This window comes from Alosa pseudoharengus, unplaced genomic scaffold (genome assembly GCF_046254945.1).
Source record: "Alosa pseudoharengus isolate Yale_2024_CS ecotype anadromous, Long Island Sound unplaced genomic scaffold, YU_APseudo_1.1 YU_APseudo_1.1_scf_18, whole genome shotgun sequence".
NCBI classification, from domain to species: domain Eukaryota; kingdom Metazoa; phylum Chordata; class Actinopteri; order Clupeiformes; family Clupeidae; genus Alosa; species Alosa pseudoharengus.
This window is the reverse complement of record NW_027468650.1, coordinates 18,125,454-18,152,882: the sequence shown is the minus strand read 5'-3', so window position 1 is coordinate 18,152,882 and position 27,429 is coordinate 18,125,454. Positions and strand designations below refer to the sequence as shown.

The following is a 27,429-nucleotide window of genomic DNA, read 5'->3' as shown; positions in this document are numbered from 1 at the left end:
TGTTCTCTTCATTCTCTCTTACCTTTGTCCTTCATGCTATTAAATTAACTTACTCTCACTCTTTCCTGCCACTTACTCTGCCCCCCCTGCCATCCCTTCTCTGACAAAGTGAAATGCATCTGGTGAGACGAGCCACTGAATTTACACTGAAGTCTAAATTACACATCTCCAAACTATTGCAATTAATGTAAATGTTTAGAGTGCATGCATCCTGTATCTTTGTCTTTGTATGAATGCATCTAGGCATGTGAGTGCACATTGTCACATTTGTGTGAGTAGCGTGTGGCTGCTGGCGTAAAGCTCACTGAGACTCACCTGAAGCAAGCAATGGGGGATGGGGATGGTTTGTGGAGAACAGCTGGGCTTAGTGAACCCTCCCATACACAAACACACAGTCATGCAGACACACACAGAGCGGAAGCAGCGCTGTGTTCAACACCCTGTAACATCGGCACACCACTGTGTTGTTTTAATATTCATATCCAATGGGGAGCTATTAGCATTAAAGGAAGAGTCACAGTATAATTAATGTGTTCACACACACACACACACACACACACACACACACACAGAGGAGCGGGTATTTACATTGGCAGAGATTATGCTAATGGTGCTGTAAGGAATATTATGATGCTTAGTGAACTTTTTTGTTGCAGTTTATTTGAGCAGCCTTGTGTGTATGAATGTGTGGACTGTGTGTGTGTGTGTGTGTGTGTGTTTATCTCCTTTAGACAAACAATCTTTAACTGGCCCAAAACCGCCAATGAAAAATGGATGACACATCACAGGGACTGAAAGGTATTAGTCACACATTCTGTCTCATGGTGATGAAATTCATAAGTAGTGACACCTGAGCCAAACTGGCCCCTCTTCAGCAGGTAACGCTACAGTCACTTAGGGTTCAGTTCAGCAGAAACTTTCCACCTGGCTTCTACTGCTCCCCTACTGGTGGAGAGGATGAACTGACATCATTTGAAAAAAAATCATTGCTTTTGCACTTACTCTCTTTGCCTCTCCCCAGACTCATAACTAGACATCCTCCCTCAGACACCCATGTTCCCCCCTGCAGAATATTAAAATGACATTCTGGTGCTTCAACCTTCACCTCCATCTTCCCTTCACACACGCCCATACACAGACATACTCTGACTCTCCCTCGCTTGCTTTTTCTGCCTGTCTCAGTGGAGCTGGGTGCTCTGCTTCTTGTCTTCTGCTCAGTGTTCAAAGGGGGGGAGGTGATTAGCCCTTCAAAGATAGCCCGCTACCCGACAGATCAAAGGGGCCTGAGCTCGGCGCCCAGCTCAGCTCTCCAACACACAGAGGGTGGCTGCAGTCTTCCTCCTCTTCCCTCCTCTTCCTCACCCTCCCTTAATTCACTAATTTACACAGGGGCACATCTGAGGGTAGCAGCCCCCACCCTCTCTTTCTCTTTCAGTCTTTCTCTCACTCTCTCCATCTCTCTTTCTCTCTATCTCTCTAAGATAAAATTATATCTGTGATCTAGCACACAGCGGCACATGGAGAGGAGATGGTGGGGGTAGGATACAGGTCTTTCTTGTTGTGGTGGGAGGTGATACGTACTGGTGTAAGGGAAGAGGGAGATTAAAGACAAATGAAGAACATGGAGAGAGATAATAAGCAAATGACTGGGGAAACAAATTCTTCTGACAGGAGGACTAGATAAAACAAACAACAGCAAAAGGGAAAGAGAACAACAACACACAAACAAGGATGAAGAAAAAGGAACACCTATGACATGCAAAGAGGACACGTAACGGCTGCCAAACAAATTTGTGCACAGACCACAACGACAGAAAGGTGCACATCAAAGAAACACCAAAACATATCACACTGTGGTTTCATGGAATTTGCAGAAGGCAAAGCAGCATTTATGTGCAAACATTTCCTTAAAGGGCAAAGATAAAGAGAGGGAAAAAGATAGAGAAGTATAGAGATAGAAAGAAAGAAAGCAAGAAAGAAGGAAAGAAGGAAAGAAAGAAAGAAAGAAAGAAAGGGAAAATAAGTACAGAACAGCTATCAAAAGTCTGTCAAATAAATAAATGAAAAAATAAGTACAGAATAGCCATCAAAAGTCTGTGTGTGAAGTTGAAGCATTTCAAGTGTGTTTCTCTGCAGGATACTGGCTCCAATGCTAGCATATAAAGATTAACAGTAGGGATAAGGGTGGGGTGGTGAATGCATGTACGCCTGTATGTTGCTGCTGATAATCAATATAAATTAACTGCCTGAACAATGACTTTGAAACAGCAAGAGTGGACACTAAATAAACGTTTAACAATGTATTAAATTCAGTTAATTGAAGCACAAATGAAAATCTACTCATCTGCTCATAAACCTCTCTACTATTTTTGAAATTAAGTGATGTCTATGCTGAGGGAGATCCACCTGGGAATGTTCATAGAGCGGTTGGTTCCCAGGCTGGTCGTCCTCAGGCACTGGACGAGCACTGAGGTCACCTGCCAAAGCTGTCTCATCTGCTCAGTGCACACACAGCTGGGCAGGAGTGATGCTCACCAGAGCAAACCAGTCATCCTGCCATTTATCAGTCCTGCTGTGTGGCCATCGCTACCTGCTGAAAGTCTTTCATTTCTCAGCCTCTCATGCCCCCCCCCCACCCTCCCCCTCTCCTCTCACCCCCCTCTCCTCTCACCCACCACGGTCATCACCATTAAGTGTCTACCACAACACTTTCTGCCATCTCTGAGAACGATGCATTCTCTCTTCAATTTGATTAATTACATTTCAAATGAATTTAATCTTCAACCTTTCCCCCCTCATCAACAACATATTACTAGTAGCCTGTAACAGTAGTCTGCTTTATATCTACATGACCAGTCTTGAAAAACACAAAATATGAATACCGGTAATGTACAAAATGTATAAAAAGAAAAAGAACATAGGGGAGAAAACACAAATACAGGCTTCTGCACGCTGTAGGTGATGCACACCCAATTCTGCTCTGCTCACTCACACACTCTCCTCCCCTCACGACCAACCTTCTGCAGAGGCCACCACAAAACAGCTCTTTCGGTTAGCGCAATCAGGGAGCGCTGGGGATAATCTGCAGGCAAATAACAAACATCCATCACTCTGGACACAGCCCTCTGAGAAGCAGAGTGGTGGGTTGAGAGGTGTTGGGGGAGGGGGGTAGCAAGAGGAGAGAGAGAGTTCACTTGAGCTGTCATTGCAGCGTGAGAACAGGCCCGTCAGTGTCCCTGGCAGGGTAGACTTAATGGCAGATGCTTTCTCAATGCAACTTATTATTTATTAAGTCCTCCAAGATGCCGTTCACATCTCCATGTCTCCCTTCTTCCTTTGGAAGCAAATAAATCTAATTTATCTGTAGTCCATTAACTGGGTGCATTCCTTCCTTGACACAGTAGGCATTCCACCATGAGGGTCAGTCTCTGTTCAGTTTAATATTTAATCAGACAGGAGCCGTTCGGTAAATCTCCATTAGCAATGGCTACTGGATGCCATCTGATGGCAGACTATAAATTGTTCAGCTCGTTTCAGGCATGAGGCAGAGTTGCAGAGGGTGGAATACCAAAGGTTTCAGTTCTTGACTAAAGGATGTGAGCTAGGGTTTACACTGTATATACAGTCCAATCAATGTCCAACTTTGTATATGCATATATGCAGTATAAGCATGTGCTATATATATATATATATATATATATATACACACATACATATATGTGTGTGTGTGTTTCTATAGGAGTGTTTTTGAAATGTGAGTTTGCATATACCTCTACCATAGTAGTAGAGGAGATGATGCAGTTCTTCAATAAAAAATAATGGCGCTTTCAACACACATACAGCACATACTGTACCACCACATTCATACACACACACACACACACACGTACACAATTGCACACATACAAAAAGGTAAATGGCTTGCTCCTCAGAAAAAAAGTAGGTCAACTTATTAATGGGTCTTGTGTGAGCTGTGAGCCCCTGCCTGCACAACAACCATTTATCTTGCCATCTGAGATAATGTGCTAATATGCAGGAGACATCCCAGTGATGATGAGGAGACAGGGAGGGACAGTGTGGAAGAGGGGGGAGGGAGAGAGAGATGACGAGAAAAAAGGTAGAAACATGACCATAAACAGAAAGGAGGAGCACGAGAGAGACAGTGGGTAAGTATGAGACTCTCTCAGTCAGATAGAAAGACACATATAGAATGACAGAGAGAGAGAGAGAAAGAGAGAAAAACAGAGAGTGTGAGAGAGAGAGAGAGAGAAAGAGGTGGAGAGACAGAGGCTGTAAGATATGCAATGCAAGGGGGGGTGGTAATACACCACGCAATTACCCCGAAATGGGACTCAGTGGGTGAGCTGTAGCACGGCTCGCTCGGCTGCACAGACGTCCATACTGGGAGAGCAGGGGCGAGGAAAGAGGCTTCCTCTCCCCCACCCATACATATGCACTTATTACATGCCCAGGCTGGAGGTCTGCACTTAATTACCCAATAACAATGCCACTGTGGTGAAGCCCCAACAACCCACCCCGTCCAGTACTGGCCAGGCCATTATCAGGACCTTAGGTGTCCACGTACAGAATGTCAGCATGTGTTTCAGTGACATGGGGACTTAGAAAATAAGCAGTAAGTGTGACCGGAGTAGTTGTTTTTGTTTTATGCTCTCTTTCTCTCTCTCCCTGTCTGTGTGTGTGTGTGTGTGTGTGTCTGTGTGTGTGTGTCTGTGTGTGTGTGTGTGTGTCTGTGTGTGTGTGTCTGTGTGTGTGTGTGTGTGTGTGTGTGTGTGTGTGTGTCTGTGTGTGTGTGTGTGTGTGTGTGTGTGTGTCTGTGTGTGTGTGTGTGTGTGTGTGTGTGTGTGTGTGTCTGTGTGTGTGTGTGTGTGTGTGTGTGTGCGTGTGTGTGTGTGTGTGTTGCCAATACTCTCTCCAGTACTTTCTGCATACATCTGTTGGCCTTCCTGAAGGTGAACGTGTGCATCATATGAATGCACTTTGCCATTCGCTGCCAGAATGAGATGCAAACGTAACACAAACAAAAAGCATATGCATGTTCATATGCTGGTTCGTGTCTATGGTAGAGAGAGAAACAGAGGGAGCAGGAAAAAATCTAAGAAAAAGACAGAAATGCCTTCAGACTGTGCCATGTACGTTAGACTTCTTAGACATGAATAATTCAGAATAACCCAAGGCAGTGTGACTTCTGCTCAGGGTGTGCATTTGTGTGTGTGTGTGTGTGTGTGCGTGTATGTGTGAATGACTGTGTGTGTGTGTGTGTGAGCGTGTGAGAGAGAGAGAGAGAGAGAGAGAGAGAGAAGGGGGAGGGGGGATGAGGGAGACAGACACACTGACAGGAACTGAAGACCAATGGGGAGGAGCATGTGATGGCATGCGCTATGGCCTTAATCCATGATGACAAACCTTTGACATCACACGTACAATGAGCAGAGAAAGAAAACCACTCATTCATTATAGAACACAAGGAACGTCTACCATCTATTCACTTTATAGGAAAGAGAGAAAATACACAAAACAGCACAGAAATGGGCGCTGTTTCAGGAGGACAATACTTAAAACATAAAAATCCACCATTGGTCCACAAAGAAATCACTATGCTATCAATTGTTTAACACTGTTAGGAGCCGTATCTAATAGTCTTAGCAAACTGATTATACTACAGACTTACAAGTAACACCCTTGAAGCAAAAAAAACAGGATGTACCATTGTGCATTCATAATGTATATTCAAAGCATCTCTGGTGCCATGCCGTTTGCCCAAAATAGTTTCTTTCGGAGTTTCACTGATTCAGAAATTTCCCACAGTCTGAACATGTGCCCCCTGTTTCACACCTCTTAGCCTATTCAGTACAGCTCATAACATCCATCCATTGTAAAATATGCTTTTGTAAGCACATTTCAAACCAAAATAAAACATATATTATAGCTGTAATCAGGTCATTTCTTCAAAACGTTGGCCCATGCCACTGTTTCAAATAAAACCCTGCCATAGCTATACGGCAAGAAGCCCATGCGTACATTGCAAGGGTTATAAAGGGTTTTAAAGTTAGTTGTCTGTGGTTTTCTACATAACATTCCCATGGCTTCATCTACATGCCGTAACCACGAGCATGCCTCGGCGTGAAACCTTACCGTTAGCATGCTTGTGGTCTTGTGTGTACAACATTAGCCTTCCTGTTTCACAATGTGGTTTAAAAGCGGGGCTCACTTCAAAGACTTAAGGGGGAGTGAAGAGAGTCCCCCTCCCAAAACCTCCAGGGAGCATTTCTGTTTCCCTCTCTTCCACTTACCTCAAAGTACACATGCAATATTAAACACACACACACGCAGGCACACACACACACACACACACACACACACACACACACACACACACACACGTACACACGAACAAATATCACTTTTTAACCACATTAATGTGGACATTTAAAAAGGAAAAAAAAACATGCAAGCTGGTGTGTGCTCATGTTTTCTATCATGCTGCTTGACAGCTGTCTAACTCAAAGTAAAACACACGCACACACACACACATACAGACACAAACACTCTGCCAGCCACTCACTTAAATATGCACACATAGTTCTCAAGACATAAATCCTCGCACTGGGACGCAGGGTCATGTGTTTAAACTGGATTATGGATTCTACTGGTGGCTGCCATGCAGACAAAGTGGTTCTCAGACCGAGAAAGAAAGAAGCCTTGGCCTGGGAGCCTATTTTGAAATACTTATGTACAGGTTACACACAGGAGGGATTCATGGTAAATCTTCATAGCAAGGTCAAATCAACTGCAAAGGTTAGAGGACTGGTACATCCCACATGTGCCTTCTCACATTCAGACACACACACACACACAAATATTTAGATTAAAAGTTGTCTCCGATTGTCTTTCACAAAGTCATTTCTGTTCACTGCTGGAATGATTCACTCCCCTGACTGTGAAGTACAAATAGCTCAGTGTAAAAAATACTTATGAGATGTAAAAAAAAACGTACCTTTCATTCGGTATTGGGATGTCTTGCACCCAGGGTGGTGGTGGTTCCAAAGCGAAACCCATATCATCGTGGGAGCTGGAAGATGATTGGTCAGACAGGCGGGCGGGCAGGACAGGTGGCCTATCATCTTCTATGATTACTGTATCATCCTGGGGCATGTTGACAGTGGGGGATAGCTGGTATTTACCTGAGTGGATATAAGAGACAGAGACTCAACCAAGAGAAAACACAATTACACTGCATACACAGAACACATTACCAAAACAGAACATACCTATTGAGCTGGCAGGAGTATTGGTCACAGACAGACACATACCCACACACACACATGCACACACACACCAAAGAAAAACACAACTTCTAAAATAGTTGAAGTCAAATGCATGTGCTTACCATTAAAATAATGGATTTGTTTGGGAAAAACTCACCTTGGAATGAACAGTGCTGAGTTCATTCATTTCCATTATCACAGAGTCATTTTGCAAATTTAACAGCTTAAGAGCAATCGCATGTAATTGCTACCAGAGGGAACAATATTTACCCTGGCTGTCTCCCAGCAATAACTCAAAGTGTATTTCATCTCAATGCACCTCAACGAATGACAAATGTTTTTAATAGAAATAAATTAAGACTTAACGCTCTGGTGTGTTAAATATTTGTTTGCAAGTTTGTGATACCTGCTGTTTTAATGACAGGCACAAATGAGTGCCTAAAGTTATGTTGATTAAGAGGGCAATAGAGAGATAGAACGGAGTTGAGTGATGGATTTTTTTTTTCTATGCCTTTTCCATTCCATACATCTACTGTATATTTACTGTTGTTTAGGCCCTGAACTGTTACTATGGTAACGGTAAGCAGTGCTATCGAGCCACGTCACACCACCCACTCCCACACACGGGCGCACAAACACTTCTAAACAGGTTCAGGAAGAGAGAACAGAGAGGGAGAAAGACGGTAATTAAATAACCTTTGTTATACACAACTAGATAGGAAGTCTGTGTGTCCTGCGAGCAGCAGCTAATCAGATTGGAGAAGGAATTAGCACAGCAGGTACTGAGACTACCCATCCACCACTCAAACAGATCAGTGCAGCATTTCACAGCCCTTAGGTCAATGCGACTCGTTAACTGATTGGACATGGTTTACGGCTGGGGATTTATCAGGGTGTGACCATCAGTGTCAGAGTGGGAGATGCACAAAAAAAAAATAGAGAAATTAATCTAAAAGTGACAAAAAACAGCTGGAAAGATCCTTCCAAGTTACTTGGTTAAGTCAGACATTTGACTCAACTTGCTCATGAGAAAAATATGATCTGCATTGCTCACTCTTTCATCAATGAACTTTTAATGTAGAAAACAAAATGAATGTCACCCTTCATCTTATCCTATTATTTCTCCCTGCTGCGCCATCAGTGGGGATTTTTTTTTCCACAGACAATGGTGTTGAAGGCACTCAAGTTATGCTTTCAGGGCCATCTATCAAAAGCTAAGTGTGTGAGACTAGCTACAGGCATAACTCCCCCTGTCATCCCCATTCTCATCAGCACCACTGCAGCAGTTGCCAATACGTTGCATCATGCCATCAAAGAATAAGGCTGCAGACATGACTAGAATGGAAATATATGGGATCCCCGACAAAATCCTGTGCTGAAACCCACACTAAAGTCAGGCAACTGATACTACAGACACACAACCCATACTACCAAAACCTATCTAAAGAATAAAGGTGGTGGGGGGTGGGTTGAAATGCAAAGGCACATTAAACACAAATACTATTATTCAAAATGCTTACAATTACTAGCCAACCCACATGAGAATTGAATTTTAGTTGAATTACTTTCCAGTAATGTTGTTTTAGAAGAGGCAAAACGGATATAAAAAGAGAAAACAAAGGCTCAACTGTCTATGCTCTAACGTTAGCCACCAATTGTCTCTATGCTCACCTGTGATTCACTTTTAAACTGATTTAAAGAGATTTTGCTCCTGGGCCCTCTGAAGATGAGTGCTTAGCCCAGTGACTAAGGTGAGTGGTATGTGGCAGCTCTCTGCCCACTCACGCTAAATGGCAAAAAGGACAGATAGAGCAGTGACAACTCAGGAGCTTTAGAAAGGTGAGGGATATAATTAGCATGTGATCACATCACTCATCATGAGTTGGAATAATGAGGCAGGGAAATTGAGGCTTAAAGCCTAATTCACTTCATGTAGCCGGTAAGTTAGCTGATGAATACGATTAAAAGTCCTGGCTATTGCTTGTTAGATATGGTTATGATAGAAAGTGCTTTAGTAGGAGTGAAACCATCTGCTACTGTCTAGACATATTTTCAAGAGAGACAAAGTGAAAAAGTTAAGCCCGACAGAAAGTATTACTCAGATGATATGGAGGTGTTTTATGCATTGCAGTGCGTGGTGTGTCGTGGTGAGTCGACACTCAGCCTGCTAAAGTGCTAGGGGAGCTAATATGTGGCAACTGGGGAGAATAAAGCCATAATGCACCTGAACGGCTCACAGCGAGGGCTGATTGGGACTGAGTTTAGCGTGCTGCGTTCCTGAAGAGAAATTACGCTACAGGAGGCCTCCCTCACTTCCCGCCCAGTGCTAGCTAGAGGCTGACAAATCTGTCTGACACTTCCTCTGCCACTTGTCGAGACCTATTTCCCTGTCAGTGGCTGGACTTAAAGCACTAGCAAGAAAGTGAGAAAGAGAGAGAGAGAGAGAGAGAGAGAGAGAGAGGTACATCATTCACAGCAGAATTAGGCCAGATTCAGATTATCCAAATATAATATAAAGGGCAGATAAAACAGACAGTTTGAGCACAATGCAACTTCTTACACAATTTCTAGAATAGATCAAATCAAGGGCAATAATATATCATACATATTTAATAAATACTCAATGCCACACATCATGGCAGTAAACAGTCCAAGTCATGGCAGTGCATTGCGAGGCAGCCTAGTCGATGGGTAGCATAAAATGATAAAGTATTTTGAGTAGTCTCAAAGGCACTATAAAAATGTAGTGAAATTAGCATACTTGGATTTGATCTCCATAAATGTAACATACTTCTTATATAATATGATACATTGTTTTATTTATTGCTCATTCACTCTAAATACAGTTGAAGTGAATGACTTTCCTGGGAAATCTAACATAGCAACTCGATAGGGCCTTCCCTGGCTTCACCTGATCCACTTTGGGTCAGTCCATTCACTATCCCACACTGCACCAGGCCACCCTATCACTACAGAGCATTCCAGGACCCTGCCACTCAACGGCACTAACAGGAGATGGATTAAGATCAGGGGTCTCCGAGATGAAGAAAGATGAGCTGCCTGAACATAAGGGTCTCCTGGAGACGTCCATCACCGAGGAGAGAGCCAGCGTTCAGCCCCAAAATCATTCACTGGAGGGTGAGAGGTCACACCGTTAGGCTATTCGTATTCCTCTCCCCTCTCAATCTTTCTCAACATCCAGCTCTGCCACTCTATCTGCCTCTCTCTGTTGCGGGGATCTCAACGGCTGTCTGCTCAGCCTGACACATTATTGATCAGTTGAAGAATCATTAGTGAATCCATATAGCCTGGGACATCAGGCTAAATGTAGTTAGCTGCTAATCATAGAGTACATGCTGTTAAGTGGAGAGGGACCGATGATGCCCAAATATGTTTGCTTTGACTGATTCTTTAAGGAGGCAACCAGATGCTGGTCAATGCAACAACCTGAACCATTTCCTTGATTGGATTGACTGGCTAAGACCTTGTTGTGCATGTCCTACATGTGCCGTATTCTCTCTCAAACTCAGTTATACAACATCATTTGTGGAACGGTTCTATGCAATGAAACTATGTGAACCTTAAACTCATCGAGGAGAGGAAATTAGGCCAACATGTGGAATTAATCACAAGTTCCCATGGACCAGTGAACAAAGCTCTCAACAATCCGTCAGACGTTTCCCAGCCGCTGTGACTGTTTTGGATAGCAGGGCGTTGTCATGAAAGTCCCATGTGACAAAGAAGAAAGTACATTCACATTCTAATTAGAGGCAGGCTTTGGAGGACTTCAATGGATAGCGAAGATTTCACCTGAGAATGTTGCCGTATAGACTTTTTTTGAGAGCAACAGGCAAGGAGTCAAGCACCATGAGAAAATGGTTCAAAAGATTGTGAAACATCTTTAAAACTGTGGGATAGACTTCAGTTGAAAAATTGCTGGACTGGGATGCAAAACCATGAAATCATAACAACATAACACTGACCTAATCAAAGCAATTAGGTTTTTATCTAGAATACAGTTACCCCAGAGGAATGTATTTTGAAATAATGGCCAAAACCTTTCATAGTAGGTCCAGACATACTCACATAGGTCCAGACAGTAGACATTGAGACATCGGGACATTTACTTTTAATCTTTTGCAATGATGGAAACCCATTTTTTGCCTTAAAATTGACTTTATCTACAGTAATTGTAACCAGAATGAATCAAAGGTTTGCAACAAAGCTCATGAGGGTGACTAATATTTTGTGGCTTTGACTTATTATACGCATTTAGAAGTCTGTCCTTCCAACAGCACAACATTCTGGGTGGAGAGCGAGAGGGTCAGCAACTTAATCATATTTATCAAACCTGATGGTAGATATAAAAATGTGTATGTTGAAATCTAATGCCTGTGGCATGCAAAGGAGCCATGTGATTCCCACAGCAACAAAGTAATTTCCCAGACTTTTCCCTTTTTTATCATGCTGTGACATTTGGATCTCACAACTGGAATTTTCTGCTGTACTGTCTGAAGTTCTTCAGTAGGTCTTGCATTGTTGTGTTTCCTAGCAGTACTTTAGATAGACGCAGGCTAAAATGAATAGAATAGCAACTAGTTTCTGCATTAAGTTTGCTGGTAAATGAGCGAACCCCACTGATGCACTTTGCTCTGTTTTGCACCTTAGCTGTCTACTCCATGAAATACATGAAACACACTTAAATCTGTCTAAATGTTTTGTGCTGTCAAAGCTGTCAAGCCAAGTAAAATTAACATACATAACTGGTCACATTGTATTTAGCTTTCACAAGGACACAAAATTATAACACACCCAGTTTTAATTTGACAAAAGAGCACAAGCGCACCTGCACAAGTTTCAATTTAAAAGATTAAATGACGAGGGAGAGCAGAAGTCAGTGAAGTGCAAGAGAAAAATATCCCTAATATTCACTCATTCAAAACGGAAGCATAAAAAAGTCCAGAACAGAGGATGTGGAGTGAAAATCCAGACAAAGCATTCACATTCTCTTTCTGACAGGTAGCCTTTATAATATTATCATTACTCTGACCTCTGAATTAGCATCTCCAACACAGTGGCAATGACATGAAGACTGATGTAAAGAGGGTGACTGCTTTCACAGGCACCATATTCTCCAGATCCGAAGGTAGATATTGTTGGGTCATTTGCTACAATGTCACTGTCTAACACCTCTTAGTCATCAGCCTTTAATATGGACAGAAATAGCATTATCAGGATATTCAGTGAGGGAAAACAGTGGTGGGATGTGGGGCCCAGCTGTGATGAATACCCAGAAACGGAGGATGATATGGTCAAACTATAAAAAGCCCTACTCTCTGTGAGCAAAGGAGAGGTCAAGCAGCAGAGACATGCCCTCTGCCACCTTCAATTACTCGGCCCTGCCAGGAACCACTGACTCATGCCACCTTCATACCGAGACGCGTGTGACACCATTATTCACATTCTCTCCCTCTCCCTCTGTTTTTCTTTCTTTTATCAGTTCTCGGTCTCTCCTACTTTTCACTTGTAGGTCACCTCCTTTGTCTTTTTTCTTCTTTTCTTCTCTTTTTTCACTCGTCACGTTGTTGTTCCACCAACCTTCTCACCTTTCTCCTATTTCCCTCCATTTCTGTTGTCTTCCCTTCAATAGTGTGTTGAGCTGTAGCTGCTAATAGCGCATGTGAAATTGATGATTGACAATGATGATGAAATTGCAGCACCCATTCTAAAGCCTCCCGTGGCCAACCCGAAACACTTCTGAGGGCTTTTTTTTTTTCTTTCTGAGTGCGCACTGCACGCAGCATGCTAAGCATGCTACCTTTGGTTGGCAAACTTCAATTTGCGACACAGCGTGACTTCCTGCTCTTAGCTGGACTTTTCAATTAGGGCGCGCGCGAGAGCGCAGCCGGAGCAGCAGCTAATGACCTTCACCGGAGCAAAAGGCGTATTTTTCTACCCTCTTCAATCTCAACCACTGCACCTATTTAACAAGTAACACCACAAGGACATTCAAGGTCACAAGTCAAAATGGAACCAAAAAAAAAAACACTAAGAAATGAAGATGAATAACAAAAATAACACTGCATGAGACTAGAGAGGAGGACAAAGCAATCCAATTGATCTGCTATTCTACCACCTGCTGCGTGTGCTTCTGCAGCAACTGCATCGTAAGTGGCCGAGAGGTGAGCAAGGTAGAGCTGCTGGAGCTAGCTCACTGACTGACTGACTCACTGACTGACTGACTGACTGACTGACAGGCAGGGGAGTGGAAGATTTAGTGGAGTCGACAGGCTGGGGAATTACTCCTGCCTGTCCTCCCAGCTCCACTCCCTGCTCGCCTCCACTGGCAGACGCTTGACTGAGTGACAACCCTCTGAAGTCCCTGCACAGTTATAGCACAGCCAATCTAAGTAAAGATCATGGTACACAGCCAAGAAAAACAACAAACTGCAGCTCCTCATACATGACGCTGTATGACAGATCCCAGTCAAAGACAGCTGTCTACTTCATATTATCACAAAGTGTGTGTTTAAAAAAAAAGGAAATATTCTAAAATGATTACCAAAACCAAATACATCTTAGAAAGCCTGAGTGTAATTGCTAACAGATATCATTTCTCAGTCAGTGTAATCTTAAATATTATTGAATCCCTGAAGTTAAAAAGCTCTTATTCAAAAATCCCTAAAAGTAAACAGAAGAATGCCATAGACATGCTGATGCCATAGTATTATTCTCAACGTGTTCTGTTCTCCAGGTTCACTTGCTGTACCTCTGTGAGCCTGCAGCAAATGACTGGGGGACTATCAGAGTTTAATCTCCAGTCCAAGGAACACTATATACTATATATATAGTGTATAACACTAGCAGCACTATGTATTCTCCATACTGTATGTGTATCTGTAAAAAAAGACTACATATATAAAGCACATATTTATTTTATCATACATATTCTCATCTCATAGAGAAAAAACAAGTGATGGTAAAATACAGACTTTTGTAACAAGGCTACGGGGTAGAGCTTTTTCCCAAGCCAGTCATATTGACATGTGCGCTGTGACACTGCTACTGCATGAAGGTTGCTGGTGTCTGACTGCATGTCTCTATCTCATCAGTCATATGACCCAGGAAGGATCATTCCACCATGCTAACCTTGCAGGGTTGCCTTATGCATCCGTCTTAAGCCCATCAAAGACAGGAAATGTGTTTAAGGGACACTGCTACAACTTGACCATGGACATGACTGCTGACTCCACAAGGACACAGTGTAGGTCACCTACCAGGTCGGCAGCAGGCCAGCTTTCAAATGACGTTTCATTTAAGTGCCTTCTGGACATCTTTCCCACCGCTTACCAAACACTGTCAAATGCTTACAGAGGGTCCAGCTGATATTTCAATGCAGCCTACACATGATGTAACCTGTCAATGACTTTAATAAAATGCATAGGTATGTCACTACACAGGAAAGGGCTGAAAGCTACTGTCATGTGAAAACAGCGGAGACCAATGTGCGGATTGAGGCATGATGTGCCCAACCAGCCCTTTTCGCTGAACTTCCAGCAACTTTAAACTTTTAGAGGAGTTCTTCACTTCTTCTTTTTCATCTGCTTAGAGGAGTGAGAGCCCTTCCCTCCCTTGAAGTATTGTGCTGAGATTTTTTTACAGTTCCGTCACGATTTCCTAGCTCGCTGTTTATGATCAGGGCAGCATTTTGAAAGGCTACATCAGTAGCCTGTCAAAGAAAAGCATCCTTGGCAACCATAGATATATAAAAAAAAGAGTGAGAGAGAGGGTGAGAGGGGAAAAAGCAAGCAGCTTCTATTGATCTACCAGCTTAATTACCCTTCTGATGGGCTTGACACTGTCTCTGATCTCAAGCTGGGAGATCACTGACAAGAGTCACCCAGTGATGCTGCATGAAGATACAGAAGTTAGAGTCAACTCTTGCTGATGAAGGGAATGAGTCGGATGAAGAGAGGAGACGAAGAGGAACATATGAGGGAAAAATAAAAAGCAGAGTGTGGTGGTGCCGTCGTGAGGGCCTGTAACCTCTCGCTAGTAAGAGGGGGGTCAATTCTACAACGACAAGAATGACTGGCCGAGGATCGAATCCCCAATCCCAATTCCTTTGTGACACAGGAGCTGAACTTGGGCTTGAAGAGGATGAGGATTGGCCCAAATGAAACCATGCAGGGCTTTGGCAAACAAGGGTGGCAGCTGAAGAAGACATTGATCCTTTACAAAACTAGGTATGCATGTGCGAGGTGTGTCCTGAGGGGCAGTGTATATATATATATGTGTGTGTGTGTGTGTGTGTGTGCGTGTGTGTGTGTGTCTGTTTCTGCATGATAAAGGCTTACCCATCATCCTGCCCATCATGCTGGACCTGGGAGAGAGGTCATCGTCCAGGTCATCCAGGCTAGGGTACATGGAATGTGAAATCCGTCTCTCGTGGTCGTCTTGTGGTGATGCCGACAGGTCTGGAACTGAGGCACCAGATGGCAGCTCCTGCAGAGAAGATATATATATATATATATATTAACATCAAATAAAATAGACATAAAGTGGCAAGGTCTGAGATTTGTTTCAGAGGCTCATGCTGAGCATGTTTACATGATCACAAACTACAGAATGTTTAGTATTCATGCCACTACTTCCCTTCAACTATGATCTTGTCATCTTGCAATCTTATATCTTGTACCATTCTCTCTCTTTCATTCACATGCTCTCTTTCTCTCTCTCTCTCTCTCTTCAATTCCCCTCCTGACAACGGGAGGCTGGTAATTACCCACGCACCTTGTCAGAATCAAGCTAATCCTCAATCTGCCTGAGAGATGCTAGGGCTAAGACGCTAACGCTCTGCTGAGCACTCCCACAATGATAACACAGCATGGATTTCCAATAGATGTAAAGACAGCTCCCTCCTCAGCTAAATGGGCAAGTGACATTTGGCTTTTTCACAGAGGGTGATGTGGAGCTTGTGGAGGTCGATGTATTGTATTGCTTAGGTCTTGAAAGAATGGACAATGGTCTGTTCTGTCACCCATTTGGTGGAATGCTGTGAAACGTGATAGACTAAGCACTGCTATTAGTTTGCACTAATGGAAGAGAAACTTTTTCTCAATAAGCTTTCTTCTCAATAAGCACCGCCAGCCTTTTTAGCCAGAATTTTCAAATTGTAACTATTTTCCTTGTTGGATGTGTTTTGTCTTAATTGAAAATGATTACATTCATAAAGAATTGGGATATGCTAGAGAGGCAGCAGTGTAAAAAACTCTGTTCCTGTTTACCGTGAGATCTGCTACAGAAATGGCCTGAAATCAAAGAATTATGTTACATCAAGCTAAGTGTATCCTTCCAGAGAACTTGCATCTCCCTTAACTCAAACCTGGCAAACTGCCAGAAACAGCAAAGAGTTAAGAGACAGAGACAGAACAAGAAATATAAACAACTATGGAAGACCAGCGTGAGAGAAAAAAAGAAACAGATGGGAAAAAAAATGGTGGTCCAAGACAGAGAGAGTAGGAGACTGGTGCAACCTAGGAACGGGAGGGAAAGAGAAATGATAGAAAACATTTCTCCACCATGAAACAGGCAGAAAAAGAGACAAGAACGCGCCCAGGCGGGGAGTGTGCATGTTCCAGGGAGGCGTGGGTCGCCTTCAGTGCTCTGATGGAGAGAGCCGCATGGCAGCATGGGGCGGCGTCGAGCCGACAGCAGGAGGGAGAGAGAGAGAGAGAGGGAGCCGCTCGTCTGTTTCATATAAATGAGGAGCTTAATGAAGTCGGGAGCGCGGGACTTATCTAGGCGTAAAGCTTGATAAGAGCTGAGCGTTGGGGTAGGGTAGGGTGGCGGGGAGTGCTTGAGCAGAGGAGGTCAACACAATTACAATCACGGTCGTAGACACGTCTGCCATAGGCCCCACTGCGGAATTGGGCTCAATAAGGTTTCAACTGCAGCACACCAGTTTGCTTTATTAGCTTTTCCCTTTTACTTAATCTCATGGGGGAGCGAGCGAAAGAGAGGGAGGGAGGAAAGAGAAAGAGAAAGAGAGAGAGAGAGAGAGAGAGAGAGAGAGAGAGAGAGAGAGAGAAAGTGAGAAAACGTATTAGAGAATGAGAATATATATTACACTGGCATGGGTGTGAACTCAAAAGCCAGCCTAATAAATCTGGTGGGATCTAAGATCTTAGTTGTTTTACAAAGCAATATATTTGAGTGAATATGATCGTGTGTGTGTGTGTGTGTGTGTGTGCGTGTGTGTGTAAGCACACACGCCCATGTGGGCATACATGCAAGTAGGAAGATGGAAAGTGAACCCCTGTGCTGTCTCATTCCCATCTTAATCTCTCCCTAATCTACTCCATCCCGAGACTGGATTACAGTATGTGCCGGTGATAAGACACTGCTATACACCCCTCACTTACTAATGAGGCTTCATCCCCACGTCCCACAGATGCCCGTCATGTCACTTGTCCGCTGACCTTGGCGCCTTGGAGCAACTCGGAGCAGTGATGACGGGGCAGAGTGGAGGCTAAGCTGCAGTCCGCGGGCTGCTGGGAGCATTATACCGTCTCCAGAGTGGCGAGGGCCTGTTTGTGTGTGTTTTTAATCCTGTCAGCCCTTCTCTAGGCGATGCCAGTAATTACCTTTTCTCTAAGCCTTGGCATGCGGCGCAGTGCTTGGGGGCTGGCCCGCCTGCTCCCTCTGCCTCCAGCCCATCCACCTAATGCCCAGAGGGTAGCCAGCACAGCGCTCAGCCCTTTCTTTCACTTGTCATACGGCCGCCATCCTTGCACCGCCCCTTTCATCATCCCCTTCTGCAATCAGTTTCTTTCTGCCAAGTTCCTCTCTCTTACCATTATCTTTCATTCCATCCACTCTGATTCAGTATCACCGCACTTTCGCCTTCTGTCCTATTCCTCATTCCTTCAGTCATCTTTTTTTTTTTTTTCATTTTTTTTTTTACGCCAGCCTTTCCTCTATGCCTAACCTCCATCCTACTCTGTCTCTTCTTGTCTGTGTATTCCTCAGCATTCAGTGGATCATCCCCTCTCTCGGAAATGCATAACTTTCCTACCAAAACAGAAATCCTCCAGTAGGTATTTGCAGGGGATTAGGAAAGAGAAGGGACAATGCCCAGGTCTGCAGATCCTCTATTGCCTTGTCTAGCCTGGCCAAAGCAGCTATGGTACATTTCAGTGAACTGATTACTGGGTAATTCTATCATTATGTGACAGGCATGGGGTCTAGAGTCTTCACACAAGGGAACTGATGATATGTAGAGTTCACCAAAGGAACATATTTTTGATGATTATAATTGCCATTTTGTTTTTTTCCATGCGCAGTCACTCTCCTGATACAATCACAACGTACGTGAGGCTTCATGACCAGCGGAGAGGTGACACCCAGGCCCGTGGGTCCCAGTCTTCATAAAACTGTGTCTGTCCGACTTCCCCAAGAGAACAGCTCGATACTAATAAAAGCATAATCTACTGGCCTGCCTGATTGATAGCTCTCTTACAGCCTGATCGATCATGAGCCTCTCCGAGCCTCTACACAAGGCCTGGTCTGATGTCGCACACTTGGCATTTCCTTCCTGCTGTCAGCTTGCATCAGCGTCTCTGTATTGACCACACAACGCACCACGGTATGCAGATCAGTCGATGTGTGTCCTCTCGTGCCACAAGTCATACGCTGCCACTCTACATACTTTCGTTTTAAAGGTGCAAAGTGTAGTTTCTTGAATGTGTGTCTTTCTTTTCTTCAAAGAGAGCATTTTCAATTCTTTTTACTCACGTGCTTATACTGCACTGCATCAACCGCTCACTAAAATATTAATTCTGCTGTTAGCTGATCATAGCTGGCTACGTTGTGGGGCAGACTGCTCTGCTCCTGACCAATAAGGGCACAACCTTCATAGCCAAAAGCGGACAGCCCCGAGGCTTCAATCTTTAGCCCATGTGCCTACATTATCAAAATTCAGCTCTGCTCAGTGGATGGAAGCATTTGCAATACATGTGCAATATATTACTTTGAGGATGCAATCCTTTGTCACAAGGACAAGGTTTATAAAGCCAATGACAGAAGGTGAAAAACTCCCAAGGCATTCATTGGCAGTCAGTTATTATTCACTAAAAGTATCAAAATAAAAACCATGGTATGGATGATAGCAATTCATTAATAAATCTTGCAACAAGACTATACATAAGACGCTGACAGCTTCCATAAATTATAATCATTCGAAGCATTGGAAAAAAAGAACTGTAATAATAAAGTGCTGCTGAAAAAAGCTATTTGGGAACAAAACAATTGTGTAACCAGGTCTTACGGAGCTGGCCAAGTTGATGTGGCAAAAAGTACAGATGCATAAAAATGAAGTTCTTACAAGAACAAGAGGTTCTGCTGAAATGTGCACCATCTGAAAAGCATCCCCTTTTCCCCTACCACCCTACTACAATCCAAAAACCATTCCTCTCAGCCCTTTCTTCATGCGGTCAGGAAGAGAGGGTACCTGACATCAAAGTGGCTTCTTTTGTTCCTTCCCCAGAGGGGATCTCTAAATCCTCTGCTGAGTAGTGCACAAAACTCCACATAAAAACATTCAACGACATAAATCAGACGAAATAAAACTGAAGATGGACCAGAGTCCCACCCCCCCCCCCCCGGGACTGTTCAATTCCACCTTAAGAATTTACATGAATGTACAATAACATGTAAATGTGGGTTGAAGTTTAGGTTAACTCCGTAAGCGCATTTTCAGAGGAATTCAGCACCAAGGACAGGTGCAATACGTGGAAAAAGAGGAAAAAGAGGAAAGTTGTAGAGATGACTGGTAAAAGTGGAAGCACATTGTTTTGAGGTAAAGTTTTTTTCCTTAAAAAGAGCCTTAGCGTGCTGTTGGGCGTTCAGATCCTGGCAGTGCTTTGGTGTGCAACTGCTGTGCCACAACAACAGAAATGAAAGGCCGAGGCTCCATGGGAGAAAAACAAAATATCGAGAGAAGACAGGAGAGGAGAGCACCATCATCTCTCAGATGCACAACAATACCCAAAAGACAAAAGGGCATAAAAAATGGAGCTGGCAAATGCAATATGGTCACATACGCAACATAAACCACAAATATGCAGCAGGAATGTCTTATTGTAGGAGCTAGCATATTACGCACAAAGAAATATGCCGCACACACACCTGTATAGGGGTGATGAATTTTACATCAATGCTTTGGAAGTTGCTATGTGCAGATGGAAAGCATTTCCAGAATTCTTTGTGTCTATGCTCAGTTTAAACTTAACTTAGCTTAACTTAGTTCATCAGAGGTAAAGAAACCCAAATGAGTCAGCACACAACATATGAGAGTTAATGCTTCATAAAACATCTGATTATGGACACCAACATGAGTAAATAATGAATTACATGTACTGTGACTCTAGCCATGTGTGTGGTATTAGATTTTTTTGTGAATTCATTAGTTTGTGTATTGACAAGTGTAAATCATAGTCACACTGTATCAAGAAAAAACATAGTTTCAAATTTGTATAAGGTCCTCCCCCTTAGAAACTGCCAGTAGCTGTGTTTTATTATAAGTCCTCCACTTTCCACCAATTTCCTTTGCAGGTTTCATGAACTGAGTTAGTGTTTTATTGTGTCATGTCTCTTTAGCAACAAGTAAATGAGGTGGATGCGTTCAACTTTCCTCATCCTTTCCAGTAACTTTACGGTGAAATCATCTGAATAACATGAAGATGATGAGTATGTTTTAAAGTACTGATAAAAAATTAATTGAATTGAAAATGACTTTCCGAGAGTTTAATTGCTTGAACACATATAAAGCTGCATTAATAGAACTGATGGATATTACAAAGCCTCTGAAGCGTAGTTAAATTATAATGCTCAATGAAATAAATTGGTCGACCAATCATATATTACTACACTAACTGGGTCAAGACTGTCCTCTGAAAAAAGCACCGATCTGTCAGTCTGCTCCAATTAGCCGTGGCAACTTCCACCACAGGAAAAGGAACAAAAAGATAGATGTATTTCAGAGCATTACAGCAAGGTATGTGTACTTTTGAGACGCGCCGATCTTATCAGATGGCACACATGTATTAACTCTTATCATTATGCTTTAGCATGCAAATCAGTCTCAGCTCCTCAATTCACCATGACTATTAGTATCTTTGTCACATAGCACACAAATCCCTTTTTTGGCTCTCCACCAAACCCAATGGGGACTAGCTATTCTCTCTTTGGGGGGGGAGAAGGGTCATATGTGCTCAAGGACACGGGTCTGCAGTGCATTAAGCAGACAGAGAGACCCCCACACTCTCCTCAGGGTAATACAAGAGAGAGGGAACTAAGCCTCTCATGGATTAATTCTGAGGTGTCCTTCACGACCAAAAGTGTCTGTCAATCAGTGCTGTTTGAGTCGGGGAAAAACACTAGGAGAAAGGAAGAGGGGACTGACCTTGGACTTGTTCAGAATCTGCTCAGAGACATACTGTAGGCATAACAAGGCCCAGGATTCAAGTGTATATGTTTGGAGGCATAACAATAGGGCTCCAAAGGGAAAGTGGGGTAAATAGAGTGGGGGCAGGGCAGGGTGTGTGTATTTGTGTGTGTGTGTGTGTGTGTGTGTGTGTGTGTGTGTGTGTGTGTGTGTGTGTGTGTGTGTGTGTGTGTGTGTGTGTGTGTGTACATGCATGTGTAAATAGCAAGTGGGGTTTTATTCAGTTCTCATATTATGAGTCCTGGACATGAAAACATGACTCCCAACTTGATCCCTGACAATCCCACCCCTAAAAATAATCTCCCGAGCCTTGCAAAGGTCAGATGTGTAGAACACGCTTGTTCTCTCATAAGAGTATGACTGTGGCTCATCTGTGGTGACACTGACTAATCTTATTGTTTTTAATGTTGCCCTGTGCCCTGCATTTGCCCTCTGATGATGACCCTTCCTTCCAGTTTCGTCACACGTTGTGGTGTATGTGATGACTGTTTCCTTTGCTCTCAATGAAATTCTCCCTGCTATTTATATTTCTTTCTTGCTGTTCCATTACTTCTACGTTGAGGACTTATTCATTAATATCCATTACTCGGGGTGTGTTAAAGCACAGGCAGTGTCACTGCCTGGCAAGCAGTGGGCAATTGGCAGCAAGTTTCTGCTAAATCCCACTCACCTTTACCTTACATACCCTCACCACAGCATCATACAAACACGTTTCCCCTATCGGAGAGGTAAGCTACCAGGCAGAGAGTGCAGGGGGAAATACTAAGGGAGCCAAAGAACCTTTCAAATTTCTTAGTTTGACAGGCAGATAGGGTTAACCTTGGGAATAGACTGGAGGACTTTGGAGACTGGAGACCTTGAGTGAAGAGTGAGTAGTGTGTGTGTGCGTGTGTGTGTGTGTGTGCGTGTGTGTGTGTGTGTGTGTGTGTGTGTGTGTGTGTGTGTGTGTGTGTGTGTGTGTGTGTTTTGGGGAAGGGGTTGGGTGTTTGTTTGGGGGAGTCAGGGGACAGAGGCTCAGCATGAGGTCCAGTCTGAGGGACTTACCGGAGGTGAAGCACCAATCAACCTCACACAGCCACTAATCAGAGCTGATCTCCTGGCAGCTACAGGCATCCACTCACCAGATAACAGGGAGAGAATGTGTGTGTGTGTGTGTGTCAGAGAGTTGAGAGTGTTACAGAGATACATGAAAGGTATGTATGTTGGAGGGAGCAGAGGTACTGTGTATGTGACTGTCACCTTCCCTGACAACATTTTGCTATTGCACACACACACACACACACACACACACACACACACACACACACACACACACACACACACACACACACACACACACACACACACACACACACACACACACACACACACACACACACACACACACACACACACACAGATCCACTTCAAACAGAAGTGCGTGATTGCTGAATAAACTGGCCCTCATTTCCATAATCAGCCATCATTCCCCATTTCATCACTCTCAACAAACCAGTTGCTCTCACTCTCTTCAAAGCAAACTGACATTTCACATAAACATATACATCATTATGAATATATATTAGATTTGGTTTTTCTTTTTTCATCTGTGTGAATATGTGAACTCTGCGTGAGGCGAAAATAAAAACAAACATTAATGCACATGGAAATAAGTTAGTAGAAGGGGGGGGGGGGTCGGAGGAATAAACACAGTTGATATTTCATAAAGCCTGGCTCCTTATCACACTTTAATCTGTGAGACGTTTCAGACGCAGAATTGCTTTCGATCTCCCTCACCTCTGCCATTCGGCTGATAACAACTCACTTTAATTCACTTTCTCTTTTTGATTTTTCTTCCTTTTTTCTTTTTTTTAATCTCCACACAGACACCCCCATCCCTTCATCTGTCTGCAGTCATTGGTGGCCCAGTGTCCATCAATCCCACTGGTGACAGTCAGTGGAAGAGAGCTAGCTAGGAAATCCAATATGATTCTTTTGAAGATCAGAAGGCTAGACAGAAATGGCTACAGGCGGCCTTTGTTGCGCTGATACTCTGCGGGTTGGCATGTACTATCAGTCTTTGAATAGTCTCTACACAACTAACAATGATTTTGATTTTAAGTGACGCTTACTTAAACTGTAACAAGGATGTACAACTCAAAAAGCTTTACAAAATAAAAGCGCTTTGAAAAAAACTAGCATTAACATAGGTTATGGGGCTGTTTTCCTAAATGTGGCAGTCCTTCTTATGGGTTCACACATACTATCTATGTACAAATGACATCTCCACTCTGTCTTTTCTACATAAACCTCAAGTCTAGTCATTCCACTAACTTTTGACTGAGATGATGCAACCTCACTAGTTACCTCGTCTCTTCCAGTGACTCTCCTGGCAACAATGAGCTGGATCATTCCACGTTTGTTACTCTCAATGGACATGGATGTCCGTAGTGTTTCCATGGCTTCCTGGTTGGTCTTGCCCAGCAAGGACTCTCCATTGACAGCAATCAACTGGTCATTGACATGCAGGCGTCCATCCTGGAGATATACACAACCACACACATCAAAAATATTTTCATTTCCTACAACCTGGCTATAACTTAAAAAGCTCAACGTTTTTTTAGGTGAAGGAACCTAAAACTATGACCCTGACCACAGATCAGAGTAACACTGTATAATAACACTGATCCATGTTAACTCTGAACACCAGGACAACAAAGAAAGACTTCCTAACCACAATCATTGCAGACCATGCTCTCAGTGGCTTCTCTTAACATTGAAATTTTTCCTGTAACCATGGAAACTGATCTTTTCTGAACAGAAATGACAGCACTACTATAGCTAAATGTATGAGAATAAATAATAAAGTAAGCACTGTATGGTAGCAGTAGAGTAACAGAGTATAGAAATATATGTTAAAACCTTTACTTAATTCGTAAGTAATTCACAATAGCACTTAAAAGAAGGTTATGTTTTGAGACCATCACTTCACACGTCTTTCAAAACATCAAATGACTCTCACCTTGCAAGCTGCTCCACCGTTGATTATAGACTTGACAAAGATGCCCAGGTCTGCATGGTTCTCTTTAGAACGATTGCCCTTGACACTGACACCTAACCCTGCAGATCCCGAGTCATTTAGAGGAATGTCAAACGTCAGGAACTCCCGTGTACCATCTGGGGTCAACACTAGGTCATCCTCCTCTGGCTTCTGCAACAGATAGAGAAAATGAAAAAGTCGTAGTGAGAAAGAGACATATGAAGCCAAAGTCATCACACTCTCAGGCACCATTTTGTTTGATTTCTCGTCACGGTCACAAGCTTGTCAAGTGTGACAGAGGGGATCGGACTCAACTTTGATGATGGCAGGTAACAATTTCCCCCTGTCAAGTTGGCCATGCTTTTGTATTTTGCTGGGATCCTTAAAGGAAAAGGAATCCTTAAGGCACTATCAGTGAAGGGGCACTAAAGTCACCTCAAAGTCCTGCTCTTTGTTTGTGTAGACCAGAAGAAACATCAGCTACAGTGCCTTCAACAGGCACATTACTGATTGCTTAAACTAGTTTATGCTCTAAATGTATCAAACTCCACCAGTCACATGAGTGTCAGTCAGTCCATGTCCATTGGGGGGGGGGGGGGGGGGGGGTAAAGCAACCTTCAGACAGACATGAATTTGTGGAAAAATCACTCAGAGTAATTCAAGGAAAAGAAAGGCAGATTAATATGATAGGAAGGGAAGGGGGCACATCATGAACTCCGGGAATAAAAAGGCTAATTATGTTTGTGTGGGTGCCACAGCGTAAGGAAGAGAGGCTTTGATGGACAGGCAAGCTGGACCTGAATATAAAATATGAATATGAATAAAATCATTCTGTGGTAAGCCAGAACGTCCCATGCATCTTAATTAGGCCTACTTCATAGCATGTGTATTGGGTGTGCACATGTCTCAGTGGGAAAGCCCCAGCAGATATGAATGCAGGTGATTGCCACTGCGCCCACATATACAATGGTCATATACATTGTTTTTGAACAGCACAAAACCACTCTTACTGTTCAAAAGCAATAACCACTAATGACTTAAATAGATACAGCAATTAGCATGTAGCTGCAATGAGAGAAAGAAGTAGACCCTTTGACCAATTTATTGACAGGGGGTTATGTGCTGTTATAACCCAGTGTGATTCATGGTATCTATTGGAGATGAAATGATGGATAACATATATTTGAAAGCAGATGGTATTGACTAACAAAACACGCTACAATAAGGCCACCTACAAAAAGAGACAACCCATTTTAAAAACAAAAATGTATTTTTTCCATATTAGTTTTTTTCAAAATGTCAAATACAATGTCAAAATGACCTAAAATGCAATATATAAATGCCATCTATAAATGGCTATGATACTGAAGTAATCTGCATCTTCCTGTATTAGTTCTCACATGTACAAAAATAGGTATGGCTGATTAAAGTCTTTAGACAAACACAGCTTCACATGATTCAAACACACACACTGCCGCCTGAGCTGATCTACGTCAGGCACTTTTAAGGTGGCGCTAGGTGCTATTTTCAGTAGGCTTATGTAGGCTCTGCACACAGATTTCACCCCAACACACATACACGTGTACAAACCACACATTTGCCCAAACACCATGGGAATCCATTTCATCAAAGTCCATCTCTAGCCCTACCTCAGATGATTACGCATTGCCAAGGTCACCATGACAACCCCAGGAGCAGGTGGCTTGCTGTCAGGAAATACCACAGCTGGACAGGTGGGGGTTGGCTTTTAACTCCAACTACACTCTTACAAGAGCTAACACAAGCTATACATTATTAAACAATTCCTATTCAACTATTCATTCTCTCGCTCACACCAAACTGACAGACATGTTTGCAATAATGGGAGAGTCGGGGAGACAGGAAAGAGTAGAGTGAGGTTTTTTTCTTTTTTTGAGTGACATCATTTTGGGGTTTTTGTCAAGTGTAGTCTGTTTTGACAGATGCACTCTCTGCCAAAAGCACCCATGGAAACAGAGATATATGACTCTCAAAAACACTGTAGACACTTTAGATGAATGACCCTGTGCATCCTCTACACAGAAAGTCTCTATTATTAATGAATGCTTTTTATTAAAAGGAGGGGGACTCAATTTTAAGGAGTGGTCCGTAGGCAGCTTTTAGCACAGCTGTTAGAGAGCCATGAGTTATTACATACAAACATGTCATAATTGACCATGAACTTTCCACATTCAATCAAACTTGGTACTTTTCAACCTTTTTGGAACATTAAGGTCCTGGCATTAATATGCTGGCATCCAATAGTTCCTCTGGAAGGAGTGAAGATGGCTAATGAATCGCTGCACCAGTCCGCTAAACACTAATCTCTAAAATACCATAGAGTTCACTGCAGCTACTTATTTATTTCTGAAACCGTCTTCTTGTTTTCAGACAATCACTACTAAGAAATGTAATATTCTACACACAGTATGCACACCACAATCAGTGACTGTAATTTACACAAATCCTGCTATGATCAGTAGCTGTCTCAGCCCCATCCAACTACCTGACTCCCCACCACAAGGCTAGCACTTTGGGGACATGCCATGCTTCCTTCCAGTCACAGCCAATTATGTGCTCAAGTAATTCATTAATTCATA

General features: G+C 43.1%; 1 protein-coding gene across 2 annotated transcripts in view; it reads right to left on the bottom strand.

Annotated features, from left to right (window-relative positions):
- pard3aa (par-3 family cell polarity regulator alpha, a) overlaps positions 1-27,429 on the bottom strand; it is a 281,887-nt gene that overhangs the window by 108,626 nt on the left and 145,832 nt on the right. For both annotated transcript variants that reach the window (XM_076290387.1, XM_076290388.1), the window contains exons 12-15: positions 24,794-24,982; positions 24,139-24,309; positions 15,644-15,791; positions 7,016-7,202 (exon numbers count right to left, since the gene is read on the bottom strand). In XM_076290387.1, coding sequence (XP_076146502.1) covers positions 7,016-7,202; positions 15,644-15,791; positions 24,139-24,309; positions 24,794-24,982 — 695 coding nt within the window. The remainder of the gene's footprint in view (positions 1-7,015; positions 7,203-15,643; positions 15,792-24,138; positions 24,310-24,793; positions 24,983-27,429) is intronic.